At 48.9% G+C, this 12,799-nt stretch overlaps 1 protein-coding gene across 6 annotated transcripts in view; it reads right to left on the reverse strand.

The window, feature by feature from the left end:
* The window catches only part of PCNX2 (pecanex 2), a 305,993-nt gene that overhangs the window by 27,295 nt on the left and 265,899 nt on the right, over window positions 1-12,799 (reverse strand). For 5 of the 6 annotated variants that reach the window (XM_059900886.1, XM_059900885.1, XM_059900883.1 and 2 more), the window contains 4 exons: window positions 12,161-12,414; window positions 4,392-4,625; window positions 1,478-1,590; window positions 177-320 (listed from right to left, as the gene is read on the reverse strand). In XM_059900886.1, the coding sequence (XP_059756869.1) occupies window positions 177-320; window positions 1,478-1,590; window positions 4,392-4,625; window positions 12,161-12,414 (745 nt within the window). The remainder of the gene's footprint in view (window positions 1-176; window positions 321-1,477; window positions 1,591-4,391; window positions 4,626-12,160; window positions 12,415-12,799) is intronic. The other variant, XM_059900884.1, reaches the window with a different exon arrangement.

Consider the following 12,799-nt stretch of genomic DNA (forward strand, 5'->3'; position numbering starts at 1 on the left):
AATCATAAAGTTCTTGGATGAAGAACTCATCATAAAGTTCTGGGATGTGGGTGCTGAAAGACTAGCTGTCACGAATTCTAACCACCTTGGTTCTCACCTTTTCCTCTTAGTGACTCAAGGCTATAGCCTCCAGAGAGGGATGGAGGGACTGCCAACCACACCACGTCACCCCTTACCAATGCACACACGTCACGGAGGGCGCCTGTCCATGGCTCGCCAACAGGAATGACTCGGAGCCATCCCCTGCAGGAAGGGCATTCGGAAACACCTTCGACAAGTCTCCCTGGACTTGCTTCCCCAATGGCCAGGCACTGTGACGGCTGTTAAACAAGCACACATGTGGGTTTTGCCCTTAAGCGGCTTGTCATCCCACCTAATAACCCCCAAACACACTCAAGTCGAGTATCAGAAGGACCCCTTTGCAGAGCACCGGATCAACAATACAACACAGACATCTTGAAGAAAGTCCAAGTAAAGGAGACACCACTACATAGACGCTCTTTCTTTTTCAGCTCCCTGGGTCTGTATGATTCTCAGCTGCATGTTGATGCACCCGGGAAGCCATAAAAAAGTCCCGATGCGTGGTCCACCCGCAGGGGTCGTGATGTGATCGCTCTGCCCTGGGGTAAGGCCTGGGCATCGGGATATTTACAAGCCCCTCGGGAGATTTTCATGTGCACCAATCAAGATGCCTCTGACGGACAGGCAGAATCCGGAACACCCGGTCCACAGTGCTAACTACCAAAGGGGCCGTCTGTGAAACGGCCACCAGCCGGGGCGATGAGGAGGCGACTGATGAAATTCACAAGAGCGGTTTCCCTGGAGAAGGAGGAGGTCGGGGCAAAGAGCACAGCTTCATTTGTGATGCCAGTTCAGGGGCTTGTTTGTGAAGGCAAGACCTCAGGGACCGAGGGCGAAGGAGGGTGAAAAGGGCCAGGAGAGAGTCTAAGACTAAACACAAAATTGTTTTGTTCTTTAAGAAGAGAAACTTGCAGAAAGAGAGTTTGAAAAAAACAGGAGAAGCAGCCTCCAATCATCAAAGCCCCACAGAGTCAGGGCAGGGCAGGGGCTGGAGTTAAAGCACAGAAGCGACAATTTTCTTTTGTGAAGGAAAACGGGGGAAGGGAACTAACGTTTTTTTGAGCATTAATTCTGCTAAATACCGGGCTAGGTGCTTTGTATGCATGATTTCATTTAATCTTCCCAGAAAATTTGCAAGGAACCTTGTAACATAGAACACCCTATACCCAGCATTCCAGGGTTTTGACTGTTCCGTATTAATGCTGTTTCCACATCTAAGTCTCCAGATCACCATGGTTAAAAAGTCTTCTCACAGGCCCAACATGATTTATTAGGGAGAGAACACTCTGGAAGAAGTAGGAGCAGTCTAACTTTAAAATAAAGAAAATGATGGACAAAAATCTGTCCAGCATATAAAATGCCCACTGGTGTCTGTGACAACTATTCCCCCAGGTACCTGATGGCCATGTTGTGAGCCGCGGTCCCCAGAGCTCTCCTACCCAGGATGCAGAGCGCGAAGGACAAAGTCACCAGAGGCGAGTCCTCGTCACTGTCTAGGTGCTTCGCGGGCTGGAAGAACAAGGATGTTAATTCAGCTTTCACGTGGGTTCCGGACCAACAGACAACCGTAAATGCAGAGGCTCTCCCTGTGTCACCGACGGTGGTCACCCGGGCCCCATTAAAGTGACTTGACGGATGGGAAACTCTGCTTCCTGAGTTTCTCTTGAGGTTGGACGTGGAAAAAAAATTTAAATGGGGAAACTACCTTAGGAAAATAAAGGGACTAACACGAGGCTGGCTGGCCTATTTCCCTGGAATTGTGAATATGGCACCTCGAGGTCAGGAAGATGGTGAGAGCCTGCAGTCAAAGGAACCGCCACCTAACCCTGTTCAACGCCCACCTTAACCCTATTCAACGCCCACCTTAACCCTGTTCAACGCCCACCTTAACCCTGGGCATTGTCCACCTTAACCCTGGGCAACGCCCACCTTAAACCTGGGCAACGTCCACCTTCACCCTATTCAACGCTCACCTTAACCCTGGGCGACACCCACCTTAACCCTGTCCAATGCCCACCTTAACCCTGGGCGACGCCCACCTTAACCGTGTCCAATGCAGGGCACAGGCACACCAGCAGGGAGAGAAGAAGTATGGGAATCAAGTGCAAATGAGGGTTTTCTGTTGCCTCAACAACGAGAAGCCCACTGAGCTGACCATGACTCCAACAATTAAATGAAAGGGGTCATCCATAGCTTAAAAAGAGGGGCATGGGGAGATGCAGAAGGAATTTAAACTTAAAGTCTCTTTTGCAAGAAAAGTGAAATAATTTCACTTTTATGAGCCCGCTGAGGAAAGAGGAGTGCCACCATTGTGGGGATAGCCAGGAAAATCAGTAGATTCTCTGACTATTTCAGCCACCAGGAGAGGCTCAGCGAGGGTTAAGATCTCAGCACACATTCTTCTGGCTGCATCTGGAGGAAGCAGACTCTCCCACCTGTTTCCCATCACTCATGCAAAGGTCAAGGACCTGGGCTAGTGTCATAATTTGGTTTACTCTCTACAGGTCACACAACACACCTCATCAGCTGCTGAGAAGGCCATTTCAACTTGGATCTACCATTTCCTTCAAAAACACATTGCGAGAAGCTTTCCAAATCCCGAGAAGCAGAGACGACCGACCCCCTCCACATGCCTCCCTCCCCTTTCTCCTCCTTGTCTGCTTCCTTGTCTTCCTTTTCTAATCTGTCATTGTCCTTGGTTTCATTTCTAAGAGGCTGCTTTCATCTCCAGAAGTGTCCTCAGCACGTGAGCAACGATGTGTGCACACACACACACACACACACAAACCTACAGGAGTAGCTTGGACCGTCTGATTGCTAAACAGAATGTGCTGGTCCACGATTCAATACGTTCAGCAAATCCTCTGCATTTCAGCAAAGATATACTCTGTACGGAAATCTCAAAAAGTAACTCTAAACAAAGAAGTGTCCAGAGTTTTAAAACCGTGAAGGAGGCTTAACACTGCACTGACTCTGAACACAGTAAAGAGGAAAACGTACCTTAGAGGCCCCTTCACTGGAGACATGGTATATGAATTCTTCCATTTCATTTTGCTTAATTGTTAAACAAACATTTATCCAAATACTAGTGTCCTGGGACTTCCCTGGTGGTGCAGTGGTTAAGAATCTGCCTGCCAATGCAGGGGACACAGGTTAGAGCCCTGGTCCGGGAAGATCCCACATGTCGCAGAACAACTAAGCCCGTGCACCACAACTACTGAGCCTGCGCTCTAGAGCCCGTGTGCCACAACTAGTGAGCCTGTGTGCCACAACTACTGAAGCCCGTGCACCTAGAGCCTGTGCTCCGCAACAAGAGAGGCCACCGCAATGAGAAGCCCACGCACTGCAACAAAGAGTAGCCCCCACTCGCCAAAACTAGAGAAAGCCCACGTGTAGCAACGAAGACCCAATGCAGCCAAAAATAAATAAAATAAATAAATTTATATATATTTAAAAAAAAAGCAAATACTAGTGTCCTTCCTCGCCTCTATTTCATTATAGTCTATAGTATAAGAAAGAGATTATTAGAGAAATGCAAATTAAAACTACAATGAGGTATCATCTCACACCAGTTAGAATGGGCATCATCAGAAAATCTACAAACAACAAATGCTGGAGAGGGTGTGGAGAAAAGGGAACCCTCTTGCACTGTTGGTGGGAATGTAAATTGATACAGACACTATGGAGAACAGTATGGAGGTTCCTTAAAGAACTAAAAACAGAACTACCATATGACCCAGCAATCCCACTACTGGGCATATACCCAGAGAAAACCATAATTCAAAAAGACACATGCACCCCAAAGTTCATTGCAGCACTATTTACAATAGCCAGGACATGGAAGCAACCTAAATGCCCATCGACAGACGAATGGATAAAGAAGATGTGGTACATATACACAATGGAATATTACTCAGCCATAAAAAGGAATGAAATTGGGTCATTTGTAGAGACGTGGATGCATCTAGAGACTGTCATACAGAGTGAAGTAAGTCAGAAAGAGAAAAACAAATATCGTATATTAACGCATATATGTGGAACCTAGAAAAATGGTACAGATGAACCGGTTTGCATGGCAGAAACTGAGACACAGATGTAGAGAACAAACGTATGGATACCAAGGGGGGAAAGCGGCAGGGGGGAGGTGCTGTGATGAATTGGGAGATTGGGATTGACATGTATACACTAATATGTATAAAATGGATAACTAATAAGAACCTGCTGTGTAAAAAATAAATAGAATTAAATTAAAAAAAAAAGAAAGAGATGGTCTTTACAAGGCTCTCCTCAGCCCCACCTCCCCTACCTACCCCGTGCCTCTTCCGTGCGCAGTACTGAATCCACTCCAGATACACGTTGCAGTAGCTGGCTCGCGTGATCCCCTGGAGACACGGGACATAGTCGTCATCGATGTTCATGCTGAACATCGCAAGGTCGCGCTCAATGTAGTGCCACTTGGCAAAGGGCTGCAGGGACTTGAGAAGGGATTCGTTTTTGATCCAGGAGAACAGTTTCGGGGACGTCACCATATAGTATATTATACTCTGCCAAGAGAAAGCAAGACTTTGAGCCCTTATAGCCATTCCAAAGCCAGAAAGACTTTTTCAACTATATTTCATAAGGTAAATCAACATCAGGGAGGTATGAGACGTGAGATCCCCACAGGTGGTATCATCTGTATTTCCTGCTAGATTTAATGCACAGAACCCACTGGAGATGTTTTAAAATGTTCTCTCTTGAGACTCAGTGGAGGGAAGAGGGACGTGAGAAGAGGAGAATGTACCAGAACAGAATCTCCTTGGTGACAGAGAATGACAGCCAGCGCCATCCTTTCTGAGAGATGCACACAAAAGCATCATGGTTTCTTTAGGCTTCCTGGAGGTCAGGCTGGGCTGATGTTGCTTGGAGAGATCAGGGCACGTCCTCCTCCAGGGCCTCAGACAAAGAGTGTGTCATGAGCTAAAGCAACAAGGTACTTATGGAAAGTACTTATGATGTGAAATTGTTCACACACACACACACGTATACATAATCCTGTGTACCCAGACAGTGGACATCTGTGATGTCTTCAAAAATAACCCATGTGCCCTCCTACATCAGACATTCCACTTATGAATCCAACTGGGGAAAGCGCCACCCTCGGGCTTTATGATTCTGAGCTACAGATTTACTGAAAGCCATCTTACAGTTTTCGAATGAGTTCATCCTTCAAGAAGGCTAGCATCCAGCCTGGAGAAGTAAACATGTGACAGAGAAAAAGAAAAATCCAAGTCTGCTGTGGACACGTCAGGAACAGACGGTAGTATCTACGGAAAAGTCCCTTGCAACCTCACTCCGTTTTCGTTATCACAGGGAAAGGGAAGTGGCTGGTGCCACCGGGGCTGAGATGGGTCCGGGAACACAGCTTGCGTCCTATATGCAAACTGAGAGCGACGGGAGGGGCAGGGGCGGCGTTTGATGCAAAGAAGGCAGTAGCTCCTGCTCCCGTAGAATCCTACCCTTCACTGATGGCCTTCTCCGATTATAGAAGGCATTCTGGCCAAGCGAGAAGACAGAAAGTAATACACACGGGATGAACGTGAGCAGGGCTTAGGCGACGGAGGTGAGTGGGCAGAGGGGCCCTTTGCTGGGCAGCACCCCCCAGCTCCCCTCCTCTTCCTCCCTTTAGCCGGGACGTGAAATCCAGAGCGCCAAGGTCGGAGGTTGCCGAGGTGTCTGATTTCAGGTTAGTGCAGGAGTTTGAATGCTGAGCGGACAGACACAAGTGGTCTCTGGATTTGGGCAAAACCACGGCAGACGCCTGACTCAGCCTCTCTCTGCTGTTAGGACCGAAGGCAGCCTGCATACTGGAGACGGCTCATCTGTGGCTCATGGTGTGTGGTCTTCCTTCTTTGGGGCATAATCTCTATCAGGCTCCATCATCCACCTGACCCCCAAGCGGGGGAGCGGAAGCATGAAGTCCACAGACAGTAAGCAAAATTCAGTAGTTCACATGTTTCCCCAACCTCTGCAGCTCTGCGTCCAAGCAGCACTGCTGGCCTTAGGAAACCCCTTCAGGGGAGGGAGGGAGGGAGAGAAGGAGGGAAGGAAAGAGGAAAGGAGGAAGAGGCCAGGGGAAGCTGAAAGCAGAGGGGCAAAATACAGAGGCACTAATCATGGCCACTCTTCATCACCGTTTTGAGGTTTAAAATGAGATCAAGCATATGAAGCACTTAGCACCTGGCCTGGCACATGGGACATGTGCAGAAATCTTAATAATCATCATCTCTTTGGCATCTATGACTTACCTACCCCGCAAGCTTGAGGCCCAGGGCGGGCAGCAATAGCAGAGCTCAGGAGAGGTTTCGAGCAGGGGATTCGGAAAGAGGAGACAGCTGAATCTCCCATGGTCACCAGAGTGCACATCTAATATTCATATACGTAAATCAAGACTCTGGAGGGTGTTTTATTTTCTACCAGCTGGCGGGGTAACTTAAAGCTTCCAAGAGGTAGACGGTCTAAGTCCTCGGTCCAAAGTCACGAGCCAAAGAGGAAACGTGACCGCGATCAAAGGCACGGCTTCTCAGCTGACAATCACAAAGGCAAGAAAGAAATCTGGTCTGTCTAAACACCTGGCTCGAGCAAACATCTGGTCTAGTTTTTCCTCGATACATCCTAATCACGTGTACCAGACAGAAATAACAAACAAAAATGGAAAGCTGAGCGTTAACCTTTTCACTCGTTTCTAGGGAGGAATGAAAATAACCCCTCCACCGATGAAGTCAGAATAGTTAACAAGGACTTTGAATCCCAGAGGCTCAAACTCCCTCCTCTAGTTCTGGCAAAGTCTTGCAGCGCTGGCTTCTGAGTGGAACGCTTGGCTCTCCCTCGGTGTCAGTACCAACTCCTCTCACTGGGAGGAAACAGAACCACTCCAACTGGCTGCAAACCGTACCCCGTTTCCCCTTTATTTAGGCAGAGATTCTGTCAATGAACGGTGTGAAATCCTTCAGAATCTGTCAGGATGAAATGGATCTCACACTAAGGCAAACTGCTAAGTCAGGATGGTGACACGAATTCACTGCATGGAACCTGATCGGTGTTGAAAGCAGGGCCTCTTCTGAATTAATTCACCATATCTGGCTCCTCTAGCAGGGACCCTCCTGGTCTCTCATTTTCATCGTAGATCAGCATATTCTCCCAGACAGCGCATTCTAGGAGGGGGACCTGGCAGGCAGGGCCACATCCCCGGGTGTTTCCACCGTATCCTGCAGGGCAGGTGATAAGCGTATCTCCTTTCGAAGAGTTGGGCAGAAACAATGGTGGCTGGGAAAGCAGGCCCTCACAGAAAGCTGATTTCTTGACGGCTAGAGGGTTTTAATCACTAATGAATGGAAGAGAGATGGACGAGGCACCAGGGAAAACCTCCAGTCGTCAGAAAGGCAATGATTTCAAATATATTCATAGAGGGTGGGGAGAACTGACCCAGTTTATTATGAGATTAATAAAAAAAAATCCTTTTGTGCAAAGGAATTATTCCAAGCTTTTCTTTCTGTCCAATAAAAATAATAAAAAGAATGAAACCAAACCCCTGAAACTTGAAGCAATTCAGGGCTACAAAGGCAATTTCGTTCACTGAGTAGCCTAGGCCAAAGAAGAAAATATTCTTTTTTTTAAAATTTATTGGAGTATAATTGCTTTACAATGTTGCATTAGTTTCTGCTGTACAACGAAGTGAATCAGCTGTATGTATACATATATCCCCTCCCATCTTGGACCTCCCTCCCACACCCCCCATCCCACCTATCTAGGTCTTCACAGAGCACTGAGCTATAGCTCCCTGTGCTATACAGTGGATTGACATCTATTCATTTGGTTTTACCCTCAAGTGCTGTTTCTTCTGTCCTCATAGGCACTCAGCACTCCTGAAATTTCCTTGAACTAACTGTACCAGGGAGATGAGTACAGTTTCTGAGCTGCCGGTCCCCGAAGGGTAGGAAGGCACTGAGTGTGATGTTTAGACAAAGTCTCGTGTGAACGGGCCTTATTGGTGCTGATGTGAGTTACCAGGAGGTACCACGAGATCCATCTGTCCCCAAATCTCAGCCTCTCCTGAGCACTGATTCTGTTTCTACTGAGCACAAATGTCTGCAGTGGTCCCCAAGCCTAGCTGCATATCAAATCACCTAGGGAACTTATGTCAAAATATAGGTGTTTGGGCACGCCCCAGGTGCACAGAATGGGAATTTCTGGGTAGGACGTGGCAATCTGTAATGATCTGGCTGGCTGGGGGATCCTGATGCCACAGGTCTGCCCCCTGGCTCCTGGGAATCGCCCGACGGGTCACAAACCATCGCCCTGTGCGCCTCTCCTGCACCCCCACTCCCCAAGCTCTCATGTCGGCATCACTGCCCGCTCGTAGAAAACAGGGTCAATGGACTGTCTTCCCACAAGCCCACTGTCTCCCGGCGGACTCTGGGGGCCTCCCTCAGCCCTCCGCCACTCACACGTTATCCTGGGTTTGTTTATCAGATTGCAAACTGTCATTTCAGAAAACGTACAGGGAATCAGGAGGCGTGTTGCCAGGAGCTAGTGTCGCCGAGTCCAAGCTCCCTCTGCGCGCCGCACGACAGGCCAGTAAATCGGGAGACGAGGGGCTGAGGCAGGGAAGACGACTTTGTTCGGAAAGCCGGCAGACCGAGAAGACGGCAGACTAAAGTCTCGAAAGAACCATCTTATCGGGGTCTGGGTGCCAGTTTCTTTTATAGAACAGAGAGGCGGAGGGGGTGAGAAAGTAAAGTAAAAAGGCCATAAGTTTTGCAAATATCCCCTGGAATGGCCAGCCTCGGGGAGATGGTGTGTTAATATCTTCTTTCTTGCAGTCATCCACAGGTGCACAGGGGCCGGATGTTGCCCTGAACAAAGGCACTTTGGTTTAATATTTAGGCAGAGGGGCAGGGTTCCCTGAGGTGGACCATTATATATAGACAGGATCCTTTTAGTGAACAAAAGCAATGGGAAGGAAGCAAAGGTTAAAGTAAAAGAAACAGATCCAACATGGAGTCTGATTTAGCTCTTCCCTGTAACGTTAGGAGAGGAGGAATGTGAAGGGATGGAGAGAGACATCAAAAGGCAGGTCCTGGCATGGAGCTCCCCCCAGGCTTCTGGAAAAGCCAAGCGGGTGGACCCAGAGGGGGCACCTCAGCCCTTCGCTCTCCCCTCTCACCCACTCACGGCGACCTGCTGGCCCCATCATGTGAAGCCCGTCTGTCCACACGTCTGGCCCATGGAAAAGCCGTCTATGGGGAGCTCCAGATTCACAGAGACCTGGCTCAATCTTGAACTCCATCCTCGCCACTAATGCCTGGAGCAGATCCTGCAGACTCTTGCCTACACCTGGATCTCGTCCGTCCAGACTGGATGGCTCAGATTCTGCATTACCTGCAACCTTCGTTCATCTAAAAACTACGGGCACCTCCATAGGGAAGTCATCACATTCAGGTCTGGGGGCCCACAGAGGGAGCAGGGAGTTGCCAGAAGGGAAAAAGAAAAGGTTTCAGAGGACGGGGAGGCAAATGGCAGCCTGGACCCCAGGGAGGATGTGAGCGGGAGCTGCCCTGGGAGCTCAGGTTGAAAGAGAAGCGCAGGAAGAGGGGGCTGGGATACAGCCATGCAAGGGCAGGGATGGGGAGGGCACACACGCATAGGAAAGGGTGGGGATGGAAAGCCCATCAGAAATAACAGCTGAGGGCTCTGCTGGCACACAGACAGCCTTGCCCTATTCTTCCAGTCTTTTTTATCGATGGCTGTTCAGCAGTTACTTGTGTTTTCGGTGTGCTCATGAGAGGAGGTGAGCTCAAGGTCCTTCTACTGCACCGTCTTGAAGTGCCCCTTCTGTCCTGCCCTGTTCTTGAGGCACCAAGGAGACATGTGGCTCCAGGGCTCATCCATCTGGCCCATCTAGACTGCTGTCCCCAGCTGCCACCTCGCAGTAAGCTCCCAGCCCTGGCACGGCTGCAGTCAGCCCCTGGATCTAGGCCCCCTGCAATGACCCCATCCTGTTGCCACCTAGAACTAAAGCGGGTCCTCAAGGGAACCTCTCCTTTGGGAGGGAGGCACCAGAGAGAGCTGGTTGCCATTTAACATCTGTTTTCTCCTTTTTCCATGACACACAATTTCTGTCTGGGTTCATGGCTGTCCAGAATACCCTTTCTAGATCCCCCTCGAAGCTGGCATATGACAATCTTCTGGCCAATGGGACACAGCTACAGCGTACTGTGGTAACTTTCAGGAACCTTCTCTTCTTTAAAAAAAAAAAAAAAAAAAATCTATTTTATTTATTTATTTATTTATTTAGGCTGCGCCGGGTCTTAGTTGCGGCATGCATGCAGGATTTTCATTGCTGCATGCGGGCTCTTAGTTGTGGCATGCATGCAGGATCCAGTTCCCTGACCAGGGATCGAACCTGGGCCCCCGTCATTGGGAGTGCAGACTCTTAACCACTGGACCACCTGGGAAGTCCCTCAGGAACCTTCTTAAGGAATAGCTTGTGCATGCCCTTGGCCTTCCCTTTCTGTGTCCCTCTCTCCATCCATTTAAGCCTTAAGATGGAGGAGACACTAAAAATGTTGGAGCTGGGAGCTGGAAGGAACCTTGGTCCCTGAGGACCTGGAGCAGAGCTTCATTTACGTGTGAGAGAAATACACTTCCTGCGTGTGTGTGCCACTGGGATCTCACGGCCCACTGCCAAGTCTAATACCAATTGATGGACCCAATTTCCCGAGAGTTGACTCTGTGAAAAACTACTTGGCTCTCAGACACAACGGTCAAGGGAACAAACATGGAGTCGCGAAGCAAAAGATCACAACTTCCTGATTCACTTCCCAAATCTTCCCCAATGTCTGTGAGGTTGGGCAAACATTTACCATTTTGTGTGAGGTTTGGATGTAAAGTTTTGCATCCCTCTAGCACACACGAAGGTGGGGAGCACGAACTGCTCAAGCTGTTTTAAATATTCTGCCACAGAACATCTCTGTCGCACTGACATTTCTTGTTGCAATAACCTTGCGGTGTAATCATCAGGAGTTCTTTAACCTTCTGATTTTCATAGTCTGAATTCTATTTCCTGAACAATTTAGCAGCTATTGCTGCAGACGCTGGGGCTCCCCCCAGGAGTTATTTCCAATTTCTAAATGTCCTCCTTTTTAGCTGATGGAAATTCCTGAAACTTCAGGGGCCCGTGTTATCTCTTCATTTTGTATTCCCTTATTTCTGCTGGACCACTTGTCTCAGCCTCAGCTGGCAGAGAGTTTGGGGTCTCAGGTGGATGGGCTTCTTCCTGGTGAATGGCATTAAAACGTGGGCCCCTCTGAGGACCATCCAGGGCTTTCGCCGTGCAAAGTGGTGCCTCAGAACAGGAGCCGTCACAGACACCCTCAGCCACGGACACCCTCGCCCGTCCCGCCGCCCCTTAGAAAACACTTTCGCCCCTGTTATCGTGCTGCATCCTTGGTCAAGTCTCACATAAGTCTCCTCTAGGAGATTTATTCAAAACCAGCACACGTTCTGAGGCCGAATACAGGTTGAGCAGATGTAGGTACCGAGCAACTGAATAAATGTACTAGTCCCCATATGAGTAAGAAGAAAAGGCTGTCATAGCTAATCCTGATTGGATCATTTAACTCTATTTTTGCATTTTTATCATGAGCTTAAAAAATTAACTCTGGTTCTAAAAGGTAGAAATTTGCAGAGCCTCTAAACTGATCCTTATCACTCGTAAAAACTGAGGTCTGGTCATACTTCCAGGATGTTTCCATTTGTCAAGCAACTCACATGGTGTTAAAGTGGAGAAGAAGATCTAGGCAAGAAAACAGACTACCTCTTCGTGCCCAGGCTTAGGATATGACTTGGGGCATGCACGGCAGGCCAACCCAAAGCCCTCGAGGCTTCTTCACGAAACCGGTGGCTCCGAAACCTAGCTGAGCCTCTGATTCACAAGCTGTGGAGAAGCTTCCTAAGCTCTTTACACAGCTTTCCAGCAGCCTCTGGAACCAGCCCGGCATCATTACTCAGACAAAGGGTCTGGGACCCGGAGCAATACCTTGATGTAGTATCGGATGAGGATCCTTCGGAGGTCAAACACCTGTAGCATGCTGGCCGCGTTGTTGTCCGTGATGCTGTAGCCCTCCAGGATGTACTGCGCTCGCGCGATCTCCCAAGTGAGCCAGCGGAGGTTAAAGGCGGCATTGCAGGACAACAGGTGGAGTAGGTGACCTGGTTTGCAGCAGCAGCAGCCTCTGTCATCCTCATCGCCCTCTGTGATGGCTTCCACCTCCCTCTGCTGGCAGTAGGTCCCTGGCAGAGGAACAAACACGACGGCAGTTGTAAAGAAGTCGCAGGATAACCTTTGTTTCGAATGGATTTTCCCCTTGCCCTTATTGAGGGAAAGATGCTGAAGAGAGTCTAGAAATCAGGAGATTTGTGTAGTGCTTAGTTCAAACAAGTACCCCCAAATAAGCCACCAATCTTACAATCATTAATGCTTTTTTCTTTTTTTGGCCACGCGGCATGTGGGATCTTAGTTCCCGGACCAGGGCTCCAACCCACGCCCCCCTGCATTGGAAGCACGGAGTCTTAACCATTGGACCGCCAGGGAAGTCCCACAATCATTAATTCTCTTATTCATCCATATCCCTTCTGATTCTCATCTCCTCCTGGTTTTTTTTGTGTTAGAAGAGAC

The sequence above is a fragment of the Balaenoptera ricei genome, chromosome 16 (assembly GCF_028023285.1).
Source record: "Balaenoptera ricei isolate mBalRic1 chromosome 16, mBalRic1.hap2, whole genome shotgun sequence".
In the NCBI taxonomy this organism is placed as follows: domain Eukaryota; kingdom Metazoa; phylum Chordata; class Mammalia; order Artiodactyla; family Balaenopteridae; genus Balaenoptera; species Balaenoptera ricei.